The 18,772-nt window shown below is 35.4% G+C and overlaps 1 protein-coding gene across 1 annotated transcript; it reads right to left on the reverse strand.

Moving 5' to 3' along the window:
- Positions 1 to 14,839: 14,839 nt before the first annotated feature.
- Positions 14,840 to 16,893, reverse strand: LOC141639971 (uncharacterized). Its single transcript, XM_074448943.1, has 2 exons — positions 16,614 to 16,893; positions 14,840 to 15,713 (listed from the first exon to the last, which is right to left on the reverse strand). The coding sequence occupies exons 1-2, from the start codon at positions 16,671 to 16,673 to the stop codon at positions 15,027 to 15,029; spliced, it is 747 nt and encodes a 248-aa protein (XP_074305044.1). The 5' UTR covers positions 16,674 to 16,893; the 3' UTR covers positions 14,840 to 15,026.
- Between the last annotated feature and the right edge of the window lie 1,879 nt (positions 16,894 to 18,772).

The following is an 18,772-nucleotide window of genomic DNA, read 5'->3' on the forward strand; positions in this document are numbered from 1 at the left end:
AGGGCCACTCGAGGAATAGTGAACTGAAAATGCGTGGCCACGCTCGAAAGGTATCTACGGTAGATAATTCCGGCCAGACAGTTACTCTCCAGATCGAGAAAACCACTCAAGATATGATCAAATGTAAGTACTGTAACACCCCCTCATACCAAGGTACCTTACCAGGACTACCCCAGCATGAAAGGTTGTTACCATCTCGGTTGCCCGAGGTTAGTATATATCAAAAGCAACAGTCCAAACACATTTATTAATGTACGGTAATTATAAAGGTTACATAGTCTCCAAAATCTAATAAACGAATTATCCAAATGGCAACAACTACCAAAACAGTAACTAAAACTCGTGATGGTGTCATCTAATCCAGCGTGGTGACTCTCCCATGATCGCCCCAAGCTCAATAACTGTATCACCTGTCACATCGCTCACCATCCAACGAATGGATCACCGCAGTTTTACAAAACAACAACACGGGGTCGCAAGACTACTCAATCAATATAAGACAACAACATTACCGCTAGCTGATCATCGATCTCACGCGACAAGAACCGACTACACACCAAGTGTGTAGCCCCGCCAGATTACCCATCGCAACAGGTAATCCTCGCCGCCAGTGGGTGACCGCAGCCCATCCCCACCTAGTCCGGCTCATCAACGAGCGACTAACAATCCCTGTCCCTTAATGTGCACATCCCCTCCCGTGGCGGGTTCCACGGAAGGCGAACTAGGGTGTGAAGCCACTCCCGCAAGTGACTCCACCACAATCACAATCACATGACATCATAACCATCTCAATCCGCTCCTACCAACATCGTCACAACAATCTCCATACTCGATGATCAGATAACAACAATTACAACAAGCACAATCTCAAATCAATTGTGAAATCGGTAGGAAACCCTACCTTTTCGCAATCCGCTATCTTTGTAATCAACCACACAAATGCATAACAAATATCACGTCGTCACCTACAACAATAATCACATACTACAATTACACATTGCACAATCCCATTTTCCCAATTCCATATATACAAAGAACCCCAAAAGAATACAAATGACAAGGGAATGAAACTTACCAACAATAGAATAAGAGACTACACGCAAGGATCACGACGATTTGCACACACAACGAGATATGAGGATGATTAGGGAGTGATTAGGGAGAGATCGTAGAATGATAAAGCTTTCAAATGATATTAGAAACTGACGCGGAAATATAAAATACCCTAAACATTCCCTAATCAAACCGTCGAAATAACACTCGCCAAACCTAGGACACTCGACCGAGTAAGTGTATACTCGGCCGAGTGTCCCATACTCGATCGAGTGTTAACTATACTCGGCCGAGTGTTCCTCAGTAACCAAAACAACACACAACCTCGGCACTACTCGGCCGAGTAGGCGCTACTCGGTCGAGTAGTCACCAAGGAAAATCCGTAGTGTTACAATCTTCCCCCCTTAAAAAGAACTTCGTCACGAAGTTCACACTCTACTATAAAACAAAGCACAACACTACGCCACAAGACTAAACCAACCACATATAACAACACTAAGGAACTACACAAGTCTCCACAAGAATCATTACCCCGACTCAAAGCAAAACAACAAACAAAACAAAACACGACCGCGAAGTTCCAACCCAACCTATAAAACATGGACACTTAACACCAACTCCACAAACCACTCTTCCTTCCACAACATGGCTCATGATATCGTCTCAACTATAGCATAGGCTCTCAATACTGACTCCATAACATTACCCAATAACCACAATATAATGTTGCCAACCTTGTATCACTTCCATAACACTCAATAGCACTCAACCACAAAAGAAGATCAATCATCAAAACGGAATGTTACATTCTATCATCCTTAAAACGAACTTCGTCCCCGAAGTTTACTCACACACATAAACATCATCTTCCAACTGTCAAAACTATTGGACTCATAATCATAGTCATTCAACTATCAACACTGTTGAAATATTCTCTCATTGCTAAACATCGAACTACTACAAGCACGGTCATGACCTTTGATCAAAACAAATATCCGACCTTTATGCTACACCAACACTCTACTTCCAATTATACTACCATATGTACAACCATCAAAATCTCTTTTATCCTTTATCGCATCCTACTCCTCTTAAGATAAATGTTACGTCCTCGTAACTCGCTAATACTAAATCCTAGCTATATTTTCTCATTATTCCCATCACCACCACGTGTCAAAGATAACCACTTATAATCTGAACAGACGCCATGCATATATCTTAGGCTCTCTTACTTAAACAACTCTCATCCTTCAATTTCAAAATCTTTAGCTTAACCCAAAACTTCAAATCTTCCACATTACCGCAACATGACACACCTCTCTATATAAACTATATAAAACTCATATCACCAAAAGCATAACTCACATTCCACACTTGTTACTTACACTCATACTAGATCCTCAAGTTCTTTTCTTTCATTACCGCAAAACTCATACATAACTTAACATGACACCAATTCCCAATATCCTGCACTCATTATCTCAACAAAAGATTATGAACCGCCTGCCGCTTTCAGATCATTATAACACATATTCCACGAATCACTTGTCATGACTATGACTACCGATATCTCATCCTGAAACAAGGTCAAAATTACTGTAACAACTTCTCACAACTGTATCCTATCAACAAAATATCACTATACCATGACAACAACAAAAACATATACAACTCTCTTTCATATCATACTCTACCCTCATTCCCAAACTGAAACTGGTAAGAAACATCAACAAACAAAACAACAGTCTGCATGTTCAACCAAGACTCACCAGGAACAGCAGCAAACAAACAACAATATATGTTTAACTGGTAAGCACTTTCGAAAACTCGTAACATAAACATCTCACCTACTCCACCACAACCGGTGACGGCATCGCAAAACCGCTACCACAACCGTACCGCAGTGCGAAAATGCCCGCATCACAACACTAAGTACCGTGCCCGGATCACCACCCGAGGCACCACAACCACACTGATAGACATCACGACATACACAATCCCTTAAACACTGACTCAATATAACATCACGGACAAGAAAACTTACTCAAGACTGTTTTACCAGATCACAACACCATATATCATACGGAATAAATAGGCAAGAATCTCATGCATACCATCCATACTTTTCATGGAATAAACATATATCATGATTACATATACAATTTTAACTATCCATGCCAGATCAATCAAATTATTACCTTTTGAACCTCATTCCAATAGTATACCGTACCCAACATAAATTACAAAACATTCATATAACAACTTTATAATTATCACACCATACCACTTCTTGTGAGGTTAGAACCTCACACAAACATTTACACATATCATAGACCCGTAATCACATCCAACTAGTCAATCCTGATCACGTAAGTTATCACTTGACAATGAATATCTCTTATCCAGACTTAACTCAGGTGCCCTTCATAACATATCTTCTTTTACACACAATTATCACCACCCGGCGAACGTAGCCATATCATCTGTACCCAACTACCAACGAATACCTCATATATCCATACCTTAAAATCCCTCATAACCAAACCTTAATCACCTTCACAAAATCAACCTCATTAGAACAACTAACTTCCCCAAAATAACATTATCCTCAACCACTAGTGACAATACTATGACACCAACATTTTTCATGTGACTACTCTCTTACTATCAGTTCTTAATATAACAATCCTTTTCCTCCCTTTGGTTCTCATCCCAAACAACAAACATCAAATATATCAACAAAAATCACCTCAACACTATTTCCAATTTCATCCGTAATTGTATCGTCACCCGACTCACCACCAAAATCTCATATCGCACAAATTCTTTACCCAACTTTTGCTTTCTTTAATTCCTCGAAACTCATGATTATCATGTTGTCCTGGAATTTCTACATAACTGTAACTCAAATCCTCATGATAGTATCATACATCTCTACGATTCCTTACTCTTATATCACATTTCCTCAGTGAACATGTTCCTAGTTTTACTCCCCTTATTCTTTTCTTTTACCCTCGACAAACTCCCTTAATGATTCAACTCTTCATTATTTCTATCTAACTCTCTAGTGCTCAGGAGTTTACCTTCACATTGCTCCAAACTCAATTCCCATTATTTTATGTCGATATCATCTCACTCTTTCTTACCATGGGTCTTCTCTCATTATACTATAACTCCCAATTGTCACTAATCTATCCATAAAATCAACGTTTAAAGTTCAAACAATTGCATCTCCCTTTTTACATCACTAGGAAACCAAAATTCATCTCATACCGTTAGCTGCCCAAAGAATTACTCACTAGGCTCACATCGTGAAAATTCCAAATTCCCAAACTTGGTCACCATCTTCAATTCCACGTCGCGACATATCTCTATCTAAGTTCACTATATACCCCTCTTCTCCATCCATCTAAAGCAACCTTTCATTACATATATCCTTAAGCAACACAATGCTAACCGTCTCCCTCTATAAGTCCTTACACATCCCGAAATGTCACTATTCGTATCTCTCATCTCAATCTTTCATTCTCATGCTTCTTTACACTTACATCACCCTTGCCCATATACACTTACTTTTATACTACTCAATACACGACTATTTCACTCATCATATCTCACAAAACATGCTCTTTACCTCGATTAGCTCATCATTCTTCCCTTTTCTTTTTCCACTATCCTTCACAACCACATTAACACATGTCTTACTTACCCAACACATGTCCCTCATAAGCCGTCATTCTCCATGTCATAACTTCCGGTAACTTACGTATCAAGACCGTCTCACATATAAAAGAATGCGTTAAGACTCAAAACATACATGTGTATTTACCCTACGACTCAAAACAATGTAAAAACATAGCCACCGGCTCAAAACAAAAGTAAGAACATAGCCACCGACTCAAAACAAAAGTAAGAACATAGCCACCGACTCAAAGTGACCGCCCAATGAGGTACTCAGTCGGGTACATAACATACTAGGTCGAGTACAAGGTACTCGGTCGAGTAACTATATTACTCGGTCGAGTTTTCGACTCAGAAGCAACTCAATTGCCGCAGAAGGATTACTCGGTCGAGTATTGGGAATACTCGACCGAGTAGACCTTACTCGGTCGAGTATACGACTACTCGGCCGAGTTCACAACTCCAGACGCTAAACAGTATTATCACAGAGAGATTACTCGGCCGAATATGGAATACTCGGTCGAGTATAAAAGACACTCGGCCGAGTAGGGACTACTCGGTCGAGTATAGCGCAGATTCTCAAGACCGTCCAGTTTTCGTAAAAAACAGTCATATCTCGCTCGTTACTTGGTCATTCTGGGCGTGTGACCTATCGTTAGAATCGTAAGAGGACAAGCTATCACCTCAACTTGGAATCACAGCAATATCATTTCTCGAACTTGACTTATAACAGTTTTAAGACAACCCTTCCGTAATCGGTATTCAGATAAATCAAGCTTTCTAATGCCAAAACAACTTGAACATGCATAAGGCAACAAAAACAACTTAATACTTCTAAATACCAGTACATGGATGAACTTTTATCATTCTCACATGAAAATTAAACACGACATTCATATGCATAGACACATGAGCTTAATCACATGCTACTACTAACAACCAAACATTAACATCATCATGATCATATAAATACATCCTACCTCACATTACATATACTCCAATTATTTCACCTTTCGTTAACACAATTAAACAAGATTTTCCATCTATATATGACACTCCACACCCCGTTTCAAAAGCCAAGCAGTAACCACATAACATGCTCCGGGTTCGTCACACGCAACTACGCACTTCCTTTATCATATACCACCATGGTCAGATCCTTTCATTTCATCCAACAACAATACAAGGCTCAAGTTACAAGTATTACACACACATGACTCAACATACAAAATTTTCCCCCATGTGACCGGCTTGAGATTGTAAGGGCCTTAGTGCGACTCCGGGACGTCTCCCAAGTCTTTGCGGTAGCTCCAAACAACTCTCCCCGGGTTCATTTTATTTAGACTCTCTAAGTTCATTGGGTTCATTTGTTTTAGGTGCCGGAATCGTCGGCTCTGATACCACTTTGTAACACCCCCTCATACCAAGGTACCTTACCAGGACTACTGACATGAAAGGTTGTTACCATCTCGGTTGCCGAGGTTAGTATATATCAAAAGCAACGGTCAAACACATTTATTAATGTACGGTAATTATAAAGGTTACATAGTCTCCAAAATCTAATAAACGAATTATCCAAATGGCAACAACTACCAAAACAATAACTAAAACTCGTGGTGGTGTCATCTAATCCAGCGTGGTGACTCTCCCATGATCGCCCCCAAGCTCAATAATCGTATCACCTGTCACAACCGCTCACCATCCCGAATGGATCACCGCAGTTTTACAAAACAACAACACGGGTCAGTACTACTCAATCAATATAAGACAACAACATTACCGCTAGCGGATCATCGATCTCACGCACGAAGAACCGACTACACACCGAAGTGTGTAGCCCCGCCATTACCCATCGCAACGGGTAATCCTCGCCGCCGATGGGTGACCGCAGACCCATCCCCACCTAGTCGGCTCATCAACGAGCGACTAACCATCCCTGTCCCTTAATGTGCACATCCCCTCCCGTGGCGGGTTCCACGGAGGGCGAACTAGGGTGTGAAGCCACTCCCGCAAGTGACTCCACCACAATCACAATCACATGACATCACATCCATCTCAATCCGCTCATACCAACATCGTCACAACAATCTCCATACTCCGATGATCAGCAGATAACAACAATTACAACAAGCACAATCTCAAATCAATTGACAGTAAACTGAGTAGGGAAACCCTACCTTTTCGCAATCCGCTATGCTGTAATCAACCACACAAATGCATAACAAATATCACGTCGTCACCTACAACAATAATCACATACTACAATTACACATTGCACAATCCCATTTTCCCCAATTCCATATATACAGTAACCCCAAAAGAATACAAATGACAAGGGAATGAAACTTACCAACAGTAGAATAAGAGACTACACGCAAGGATCACGACGATTTGCACACACAACGAGATATGAGGATGATTAGGGAGTGATTAGGGAGAGATCGTAGAATGATAAAGCTTTCAAATGATATTAGAAACTGACGCGGAAATATAAAATACCCTAAACATTCCCTAATCAAACCGTCGAAATAACACTCCGCCAAACCGGACACTCGACCGAGTAAGTGTATACTCGGCCGAGTGTCCCATACTCGGTCGAGTGTTAACTATACTCGGCCGAGTGTTCCTCGGCAGAACCAAAACAACACACAACCTCAGCACTACTCGGCCGAGTAGGCGCTACTCGGTCGAGTAGTCACCAAGGAAAATCCGTAGTGTTACAAGTACGACCTGCACGACACCTTCCATTGAGTGGGAGATTGTAATAGGACAAGAGAATTGGTGACGCACACTTGTCTCGGACAAGTGAGAGATTGTTGAAGTATGCGTCCTCAACAATAGTGCGATCACGTGATTAAATCTCATAATAAGAATACGTAAGGGATGATTCATTGTATTGTCAAATGATTAACATTAGTCGGTAATGATTGGCAAACTAGTGTTTAACATTACTGTCGTTTGACGGTGGTGATCAGTTGATCTCTTAAGGTCACACCTATAGGCTGATTCCCAAACAAGAAACTTAATTAATCGTATATTGATACGGATTAATTAAATCCTTAAATTGAACAAATTTATTTATAAGTGAGAATTATATATCTTATTGTAATGTGATTAAATAATATTCAATTTAGTAATTAATTTGTTATATTACTAAGATTGATTAATGTTTATGAAACATTAGAGATAAGAGTAATTAGTTTGTTATAATTACAAGATGTTGTAGATTATATTAACTAGTTTTAATGTGACCCATTTTATATACATGTAATTGCGAATTACTTGTTAATTTGTTAAATGTAATTTATTTAATTTGAAATGATATTTAATTAGTTAAATATGCATTCATATTACAAATGACAAATTACAAAAAATAAAATAGAGGTCCATTTTAGCGAGGTAGCCGGTTTCATCATGGGTGGTTTTAGGTTGTATTTAGTTGATTGTTTTAATATGCAAAACACAATCATCACACCTAATACAAACTAGACCAAACCTAATGTTTTGGTAAGACCAAAAGCAAAAAGCAAATTTCCCTTCCCCATGACCATGAAACTGCCCCCCCCCCCCCCCCCCCCCCCCCGCGTTATTAGACTATGAGTTCTCTTTTTCCATAATCTAATATTATGCTTATCACTATTTTTCCTCTCTTTCCTCACACATAAAATTAGTTTTATGAAGGAAATTTGTTCAAAAATCAAATAAAAATTCAAGATTACTAGTGTAGTAATAATATGAATATTAGAAATATTATGTAAGGTTACTAATCCTATTATCTAGTTTATAATAGTATTGGTGTTTGGGTAAGAGTCTTGGGTGCAACTAAGAGGAGTGTCTCTATGTTTGAGATTTGAAGATCTTGGAAGATCATCCATAATGGTAATAGCTCAAGATCTAGTTTTCGAAGGAGTCCAAAACTAGTGCCCTTAAATTCGTCCATATGATGTAAGAACATCATTTCTTCTTCACATTTTGTTAAATTAATTATGCATGCAACTAGATCCACATGACATAAATTATGAATAATTTATAAAATAAATTAGATGAGTCTAATAAGGGGTATATGAACCTAACACACCATATTTCAAAAAAGCGAACGGGTAAGACTGACATAATGGCTTTCAAGGTGGATATTAGTACGATTTTACGATAGGCTTAATTGGAATTTCATTCGGTATACTTTACATTTCATGGCCTTTCCTCAATCCTTTATTGATCACATTATGAATTGTGTAACTTCGGTTTCTTATGCAATTTTGTTTAATGGTGCTCTGGGAAAAAGTTTCAAGCCTCAAGTGGGTATAAGGCAAGATGATCCTATTTCTCCATATTTATTTGCCCATTGTACGGAAGTACTTTCGAGTTTATTTGTGGATGCTCAAGACAGAAAGATTTTAAATGGAGTTAAAATATGTCGATCTGCTGCTTATGTTTCTCATCTTTTATTCACCAATGACTCAATTTTGTTTATTGAAACACATAAACGTTATTTCCGCGCTTTGAAGAATATACTTGATCTTTATTATGAAGCTTCAGGTCAACGTATTAATGAGAACAAGTCAGCTATTTTTTTTGAGTCCTAATACTACTATGCGAAACTCTCGTGACTGTCTTAAGATTTTGCGAGTACCAGGTCATAAAAGAATGGGCTCTTAATTGGGACTTCCAACTAACTTTGGAGCATCAAAAAAGGAAGTTTTTGCTTCAGTAGTTGAAAAGGTTCGGAAGAGAATTCTAAGCTGGAACAATTATTACTTATGTCCTGCTGGAAGACTTACTTTTATTTGTTCTGTTCTTTCTTTGCTATCAATTTATTCTCTATCTGCATTTAAAATGCCGGTAAGTGTGAGTTTAAAGATTGACTCTTTACTCTCACAATTTTGGTGGAGTGGGAATTCAAATGGGAAAAGTATTCACGGAAGTACTAATTTATTCATTAATGCTCCTAAATTTAAAGGTGGTTTAGTTATTCGAAACATCGGTTGTCTAAATTAAAGTCTTCTGGCAAAAATTGGTTGGAATATTATTCAAAAGCCAGACGGTTTACTTGGTCCTACTTTGGGTTGTAAACTTAAACTTTATGCTGAAAGAGTTATGTCGTCTGCACTTAATATGACTGGCACCCTTTCTTGGTGTAGTAGATCAATCGAATGGATGCCAATGCTGTTGACTTTTGTAAAGCTGGGTTATGGTCTTTAGCTATTCTTGGGAAATGGAAAACTTTCTTATGAAATTTTTTATCAAAATCCATACCTGTTGGTGAGGAAGCTCAGAAGCGGGGACTTGATTGAAATTATCACTATTGCTTCTATTCCTCTAATAATCAGCTTGAGACACTGTGTCATCTTTTTCGGGATTGTCCACTTACTTCTAGTATTTGGTCGGCTTCTCTTCTTGGCATTAGAAGTTCATGTGGCAACAATCTTTCCATACAATCCTGGATTATTAACTGGCTTCTTTTGCTCAAAAAGACTGACAAATCTGGTTCTTTTATAACCTTTTTTGTTAGTACTCTTTGGAGGATATGGTGTATGCAAGAGAAATTGTGCTAAATTTGGAATGTCAATGGTAAATATTACTCTGTATTTCTTTGATGACCACTTTTTGAGAATGAAGCCCTTTTGGTTATTGATACTACGTGTAGCGGAAAGCATACTATTAAGAATGAGCTTTCTCCCGATGACGTTTTAAATTCTGAAGCAACTAAAATTCGAAATTTGTATCCTCATATGATTATGGGTACATGAATTTTTTCAGGCTACATTAGGATTAAATGTGACGTTGCGTGGAAAACGAACTTTAAAGCTATCGCGGGATGGTTTTTTCAAAATGATGCTGGTACTATCATCCATCAAAATCATGCAAAATTCTGGGCAAGATCTGTGTTTCAAGCTGAAGCTTCTACGCTTCACTATGGGATTTCTGATTCTATTGGACGTGGTTATAAACACATTGAGGCTATTACAGACTGTTTGAATCTGGCCTTCCAGGTTGCTGGCATTGCTGCTTTGGATCATCATGCAAAAGCCATCCTTCTTTCGCTTGATAATTTACTAGTTTCTACTCACTGTTTTTCCATTAGTTATTGTCCTAGAAACCTTAATAGGATTGCCCATTCTATAGCAAAATAAGCTATGGTTTGAGTACAGCTGAGCAAAAAAATTCCGATCCGAATTTTTTTCCGAATTCGATACGAATTCCGAAAAATAAAATCTGAATATTTGTATACCATTTAAATTGGATATCCGATCCGGTTTTTTCCGAATAAACTGGATCGGATGTGGATTGTGATTTTCTTAAAACCGGATATCCGAATCCGATCCGAATTTAAAAAAACATAAAAAAAAGTAAAAACCTAACCAAATCTCCCTTATATATACCCGATTACTCCCATCCTTCCATAAAAAACCCTAACCATTTCATTCTCATTTCTCTCTGCCGCCATTCTATTCTCTTTCTCTCTCTTAATTTCCGACCACCACAAAACTCCAAAAACAACCATCTCCTTTGACCTTCAACCACCACAAGTCACATACCTCCTTCGAACTCCTCAAACACTGACTCTCACCTTGTTGTCTACCACCATCGGCCTCCGCCGTCTGCGCATCAGTAAGCACCAGATCTATAATCATTCATGGCCTCCGCCGTCTGACTCTCACAAATAAAGAGTTTTTAATCGATAGCATGTCTTAACTAATCGTTTTAATTTAAAATTGAAAATAAATTTCAATTGGGGGTGATGGTGCATACCAACAATCGTTTTTATTTACAATTTTTATAAACAAGACTTACTGTATTTTTACATGTTCAATTTTTTTGATACGAACATAGTAATTAAAATGAAAATTGAATATATGGATTTAGATCTAGTGATTTTTACATACTAATTTTTATGATACGAACACACTAAATTTTACATGTTCAATTTTTAAGTTATTAATACTGTATTTTAGATCTAGTGATTGATGTTGTAAGTATTATAGATCTGATGTTTAATGATATCCGAATGTTCATTCTCTTTTAGATTTCGCAATGTTTTTCAAGGATTGCGATTAATTATACATAACACAATTAACTTCTTTTATTTGATTAGCTTGTTCTTTTAATCGTGTTGTATTTTAAATCACAATTATTACTCATTCCGTATTATTGACTAGTAAATGGCCTTTTTCCGAATTAAACTTCCTGACTTAACTTTGTGCACAAAAGAAGCACTTATAACAGTGTCTATCAACGACCAAAAAAGAGAAAATCTAATTTGAATTAAAAACCGGATAGAATTGGATCGAGAATCGGATATCCAAATTTTGATTCAGTTTTTTCGGATATTTGAATAATTTGATTTGGATGTGGATCACGAAAATTGATAATTTTAAATTCGGATACCTGATCCGGTTTTAAAATTCGGATCGGATATCCGGTTTTCCTCAACCCTAGGTTTGAGTATATCTTTTCTCTCACTGTAAAAAAAAAATAAAAAAATAAATAAATCAATCAATCGTATAAATAAATTGGATAATAATAATCATAAAAAAACCAAATTTGAATCTTCTATTTGACCAACATTCACGTGTGCCCTAGAAGCTAATTTGAGAAGCATTCTTAAAAATATATCATCAGAAATTGATGTGCAAAATAATATTCACCATAATTAATGCAATAACCATGTAAATATTTCCTTAATTTGCTTCTTATCGTGTCAGTGAGGATCCTATGTCCCATTGTGTCTCATTGTGTGTGTCACACCACTTAGCTTCTAACACCTCAACAAATTAATATATATATATATATATATATATATATATATATATATATATATATATATATATATATATATATATATATATAATATTTTATTTTATCACAAGTGATGTGTCGAAATGTAAGTGGTATAGCACATACAATGAGACACAAAAAATGGGACAGAGGATCCTCTCATTGTGTCTTAAGGACACATGTTAGAAAAATCGTAATTGATAGTCCAATCTTTTATTCACCGAAAGTTCCATGAATTGAATATTTGAATGGAATCAAATTAAAAACTACCAATATCACTATTTTTGTTTTGAGGCAATTTTGCATGTAGTTGTATACTCTTTCTATCCCAGTCAATAATTTACGTTTACTTTATTTTTCCCTAACAAAAAAAACAAATGTAAACTATTCATTGGACAGAGGGATAATATAAGTACTTATTTTTTTTTTTTTGATAAGGTAAAGAAACTTGATTGATTAAAAATCAACATATACAATCCTTGCGGATGAGAACGGTAAACGAAAATTAAAGATTTTCAATTTACCAGGTAGTAATCATAAAAGAAAGGGCATCAACAAGACAATAATAAATAAAAACTCAAGAAAAACTCTTCTAAAACCTGAACGGAATAACAGTAAAAAAACTCTAACCGGAAACAAATAGATCCAGAGATTTTACAGATCTATAGTGTTCCTTTAAAAAGTTCAACCTTCTCTTACTGTGCCAGATCAGTAAAATTAATGACGGACAACATCAACAATATAAAAAGCAGGGATAAAAAAACTAAAACGGGTATTGCGAGAGGATTAAACCTGGTATACCTTCTCCCATACCACTTTTCCCATTATCATTTCAAAAACAAATCCTTTATTATAGATTTCAACAGAAATCCAAAAGGATAAAAGGTCCAAATATAATATCATAAACTTACCTTCAATATCAACAAAGATGTGGTAAAGTCAATCAATTTGAAGATAAATTCTTGAAATATTGCTCTTTGATTCTTAAATTAAACCTTCTCTAACAAAGACAAGTGACTAAAAAGAACTCTAAAGGCTAAGATGGAGTATAAATTAAAGTCGAGTATTTGAGAAAGTAAAAATCAAGAAAGAAAACTGAAAAACTTTTCAATTAAAAGACTAAAAAAGACAAAATCTACATAATTATGAGGATGAGGAAAGATAATTATGGAAAAATGGATCTGAAAAAGAGAGTGAAGTGCTATAGGGAAGGAGATGAAGAATTTTTTTTTTTTCTAGATTCCCTTCCAAATTCTGGAGAAAAGAGAGAGTTCCTCACTCTTCTTTCTCTGGTTTATGAGTTCATTATAAGTACTCATTATTGGTTAGGCTAGCTTGTGAAATAGTGGAATGTGAATGAATGTGTATGCAAACCTTGGTAATGTACAAATTGAGAAAAAATGGCATGAAACATAAGAGTATAGGGATATACTTAGTTAGATTGGACATGTTTTTTGACTAGATCTCCAGTTTGTTATATAATTGTTAGCTTCTTGTTAATTAATTGATGATATTTGTCGGCTGCTAATTATTTTATTTCCACTTGATATACAGCTTGGGTACTATTCAGTGTGTTTGGTACCCTTTTTCAAGTTCGTTACGAGTTAAGTCTATTGTTTAACGGCTCTACGTTGACCTTTATTTTTAATGGTGCTCCTTGGTGCAAGTGGTCATGCCACGACAATCGAGATATATTTTTTTCGTCTCACTTATTTATCTTTATTCACCCTCATGGATAAAAAAAACTAATAAGTCTTGCTGAAGACGGGTCGGAGAAAGTGACGGGTAATGCCACTCACAAAACGGATAGGGGGAGACGAGTGGCAAGAACCACGTGTCTTCCTCCCTCCTCTATTTGGGTCATTTGTGAAAAGAAATGGTATCCGTTACTCCAAAATAACGGATACATGCAGTATTCAATGAGATTTTGTGAAAAAAAACAAATTAAATGAGATGAAAAATGACATATTAGAAAACTGTCACGTTTTTAAAGTCTAATGAAACTGCACAACTAGCAAGTCCAACTCTAGATCGAGTCAAGATGCATGCAATTTCTATATTTCATTGTTTTTGTTTAATTTTTCTATTTTATTTGTGTCAATGGAAAAATTCGAAATTTTTTGTTAAATTTTCGATCTTTTTTCAAAATTATCTTTTCAAATTACTCGTTCGCTCCTGTTAAAATAATTTCGGCTACCCTAACGGGAATCCTAGTTCCGCTATTACGTCTGTATGTTTTTCTTTATATCACTAACTGACATTAATTATACTTACAACCTTATAATTTGTTGAACTATTGTTAGTGAGAGAGAAATAAAGAGACCAAAAATGAAGGTCAAGGATCAATGTTTTATTTCCATGAATAAAACTTTCATTTCCCTCGATATTTTGTTTTTACGTACAAAAAAAGTTATATACAACATTACAAGTTACAACCCATACATTTACTTAGAACTGTCTAACAAAATGTTTTTTTCGTCCATTTCGTTTTGAAGATTAACACACCAAATTCATGCTTACGTTGTTCTTATGACATATTCTTCCCCTGAACATTTATCAAAATGTCTAACCCACCGTCCTTTATTATTATTATTATTATTATTATTATTATTATTATTATTATTATTATTATTATTATTTGTAGCGGTAGTACTCTGAATTTTATCAATAGATGTTGAACTCGACGAACCAGGACTCGCCACGTGTGCCATATCAAGCCCGTCCCCAACAGGCAAATAAGCCGTACGTACAACCCTTCTACCACCATCAAGTACCCCTCTCCATTTAACCCCACCCAATGCCGATTTCCCGCCACCCGCATTCTTACACAACAATACCGCCCCACGTTGGCTCAACCGTGCCAACCTTAAGAACCTCGAAAAATCCCTACGACCTCCGTCAACGACTAAAAAGTCAACGCCATCAAGTTCACTCATAACCTCCTCTGGGTCGCCGACGATGATCTCCGGCGGGGATACAACGGTGGAGACGGCAGCGATGGCAGCAGAATAGGCGGCACGAGTGCGTTGGTCAGAGACAATGCAGACGTGGCGTGCGGATGTGTGGGCGGCGGCGATGGCGAGGCCGATGCTAGTGATAATAAGACCGCCATGAGTGTATGTTTCTACGATGAGTTTTGCGTTCCATCCTGCTGCCATGGCTGATATTAGCTCTGCTACTCCTGACCCTTGATCAAGTTCACACTGCCAATTTTTGTTACCCAAATTGGTTAGAATTTATCTAATCAAATCATACAAGGATACTGAGGTATACTTAGGTAAGAACGGTTTAGACTAATATTGTGTAAAACGGATTTTCTTACTACAAAACCAGAACGTCTAAAAGAATCGTTTGGAAACAATTGAGTACTGTAAAATTTAAAATGATGGAGGTTTAATGCATGTTTAGATGTATTGGAAATTGTAATGTCTAATTAATCACTTTAATTATTTTTATCATTAAAGGCAATAAAGATTACTTAAAGAGCTTCGACATTTGTCATTCAAGTTTGGTAATCTACACTTGTTGTAATTCAGAGACTTGATTTATTTAATACTCAAACTTGGATAAGGGTAAAGAGGTCCAGGTCATTTATACACGTATTTATGAGCGGTATTAACTTATGTAATGTACGCGCATGATATATGTTTTTTGGGTGTATATATTATTCGATTTAGTCAGAATTCGAGTAGGGTAAGATCACTTAGACGGTAAAACTTGGGTGGTTTCGATAACATTGTGGTGCCTTTAACACTTTTCAATAATGAATTATCAAAATGTTGTAATAATTATATGAACCCCTAAAAAAATTAATTAGGAATATGCTTTTAAGAAATCTATTAAGAAAAACTTGCAATTTCTATGGAAAAATACTTGCTAGCTCCAATAAAAAATCATTAGACCTTTATTGCTATATGGTGATCAAAGTTGTTTCGTACATAACCAAAAAATCACATGCCAAAAACAACAAAATCAATCAATAGACCAATCAAAACACCAAAATTATCATCCAGGCAGGCAACGACGACTGCGAGTTCTCTCGTCATCCAGAATAATAAATACCAAAATCAGAGAAAAATGGAGAAAAGGAGGCAGTAACTTACAGATTTAACAGTGTCAATATAAGCTTTAGAAGCACTTTCAGGAGACCAAACTAGCTTCATTTTCCCTTTTAGTAATTTTATGAATGATGGACCAATATACCCTTGATCAATTTTCTTAAGCTTGATGATGATATTAGACTATATATATATAAGTAAAACAACGAATAATTAAAAGTGTTTTTTTTTTAGAAAAGAAGGAAATTAAAAAGTAGAAGAAATGTGAAAATAAAAAGTGACAACTTTTAGATGGGATCACGTTAATACCCTTTGATAAGGGAGACTAGCCTTACTTCCTACGTGTGATATTAATCTTATAACTATGGGCGACTTTTATAAACAACCATTTTATTAACGTACGATTGAATATTTCTCTTTTCTATTTTTGAAAAAGCTTGCATTTTTATAATATATAATATAATATAATATAATATAATATACAGTATATCTACATAGTATAAAAGATGAGTTCTTTAAAGGATTTCTATTGGTTGCTACAATTTTTTTTCTTTTTTTTTTCTTACGTGGGGACCGCCATGATCTCTACATAATTAATTACCCTCTTCTTTACCATCTTAATCTTATTTAATTAAGATTACATTTACACAAAATCATACATTATACAATTACACATTAATAAATTACAATTGCGAAAAATTAATAAAAATTTCAAATAATCGTTCTCTTACTTCTAACCTGAACAAATCTAATGTGGACAATGCATATTGATTAATCATCCGAAATTAGTAGTTAATCCATTGTGTAAATAAAAAAAAAATCAGTATGACTATTATATTCCAACATCACAAATACAGACTATATTAGTTCTGAACATTTTAACAACAAAATATATTGATATGACATTTTTTAAATTTTCGTAAACATAAACAATATAGTAGAAGTGGATCAAAAAAAATCGTAGTAAATAGATTACTCCGTAAGAGAGTTTTTTTTTTTAAATTAAAATTATATAATCTAAAAAATAAATGAAAGCAAAAATAAAAAGAACTAAATATAACCTAACCCGTATAATACAAGTAGAATTGAAAAAGTTCCCGTTCCAAGTCGAAAAAATATAAACGTTAAAATAAATGCGAAGAAATATAAAAAGGAGGAAATATAAGTTTCGGGTCATACTTACATGAAGTTTTTCCGATTATTCACTTTAATTAGCTTTAATGTTAAAAGTCAAATTCTTTAAATTTGCATGAGATGAGCATATGGAAAAATACTTAAAAAAAACATAAATAATTAAAGACAACAATATTTAAATAACTTTAAAAAAAAGGCCTGAAAGACATCATAATTATTCGATGAATAGTGAAAAAAACGAAAAAAAAAAGGAAAAATAGTGAAATACTGTAAAAAAAAAAATAACAATACTACATGGAAGAAAAAGAAATCAATTTTAAAGAAATCAATAGTCGAAAATACATAAAAATCGATTTTTTTGTATCATACATATAATTTCGATAATTGACTGCAAATGTCGTTATATGAGGTGTGAAGTAAATTTTGAGGGTAGATTTGATGCGAGAGATTTTTCAATCGAAACTTAAAGGGATTAGAGATAGGCCTCCAAGTGAGAATGAGGGTATAAGATGAAATTGAGAGTGGAAGGTTTTTCATTTTTATTTAATATTTGAGGGGAGTTGGAGAGATGATGGAGGTGACGGTGGTAGTAAGCCAGAGAGATATTAGACTATTGAACTATGAGATAGTCTAAGGGGGAGCTAGGGTTAACTTTAACATCATTGTGTGGAATTTATATGATGAGTTATTAGATAAAATTGGGTTTCGATGAAAGCAAGTGGGTTGAATTTGCCTCTATTAAAAAAAGAGTTTAAAACAATACAAGGGATATATCATATATGTGGTCTTTAAATTGGGTTATATGAAAATGAGTTGGGTAAAAGTTTTATATATATACATACGGAGTAAGTCTTGTGTAAGAAAGTTTTACACTAATGTAATTGTAAAACCGGATGTAAATACAAACTTATTAGTGAGTAAAGGCGGTTTGATCATTTAATTTACAGATAATATTAACAATTCTAAACTTAGAGGGGAGTTGTTGTTGGGGATTCTAATCGATAATTATAGCAAAGCTTAAGTGCCCCAAATTATATTAGTAACGGTCAACTATCAACTAATTAGATATA

This window comes from Silene latifolia, unplaced genomic scaffold, assembly GCF_048544455.1.
Source record: "Silene latifolia isolate original U9 population unplaced genomic scaffold, ASM4854445v1 scaffold_664, whole genome shotgun sequence".
In the NCBI taxonomy this organism is placed as follows: domain Eukaryota; kingdom Viridiplantae; phylum Streptophyta; class Magnoliopsida; order Caryophyllales; family Caryophyllaceae; genus Silene; species Silene latifolia.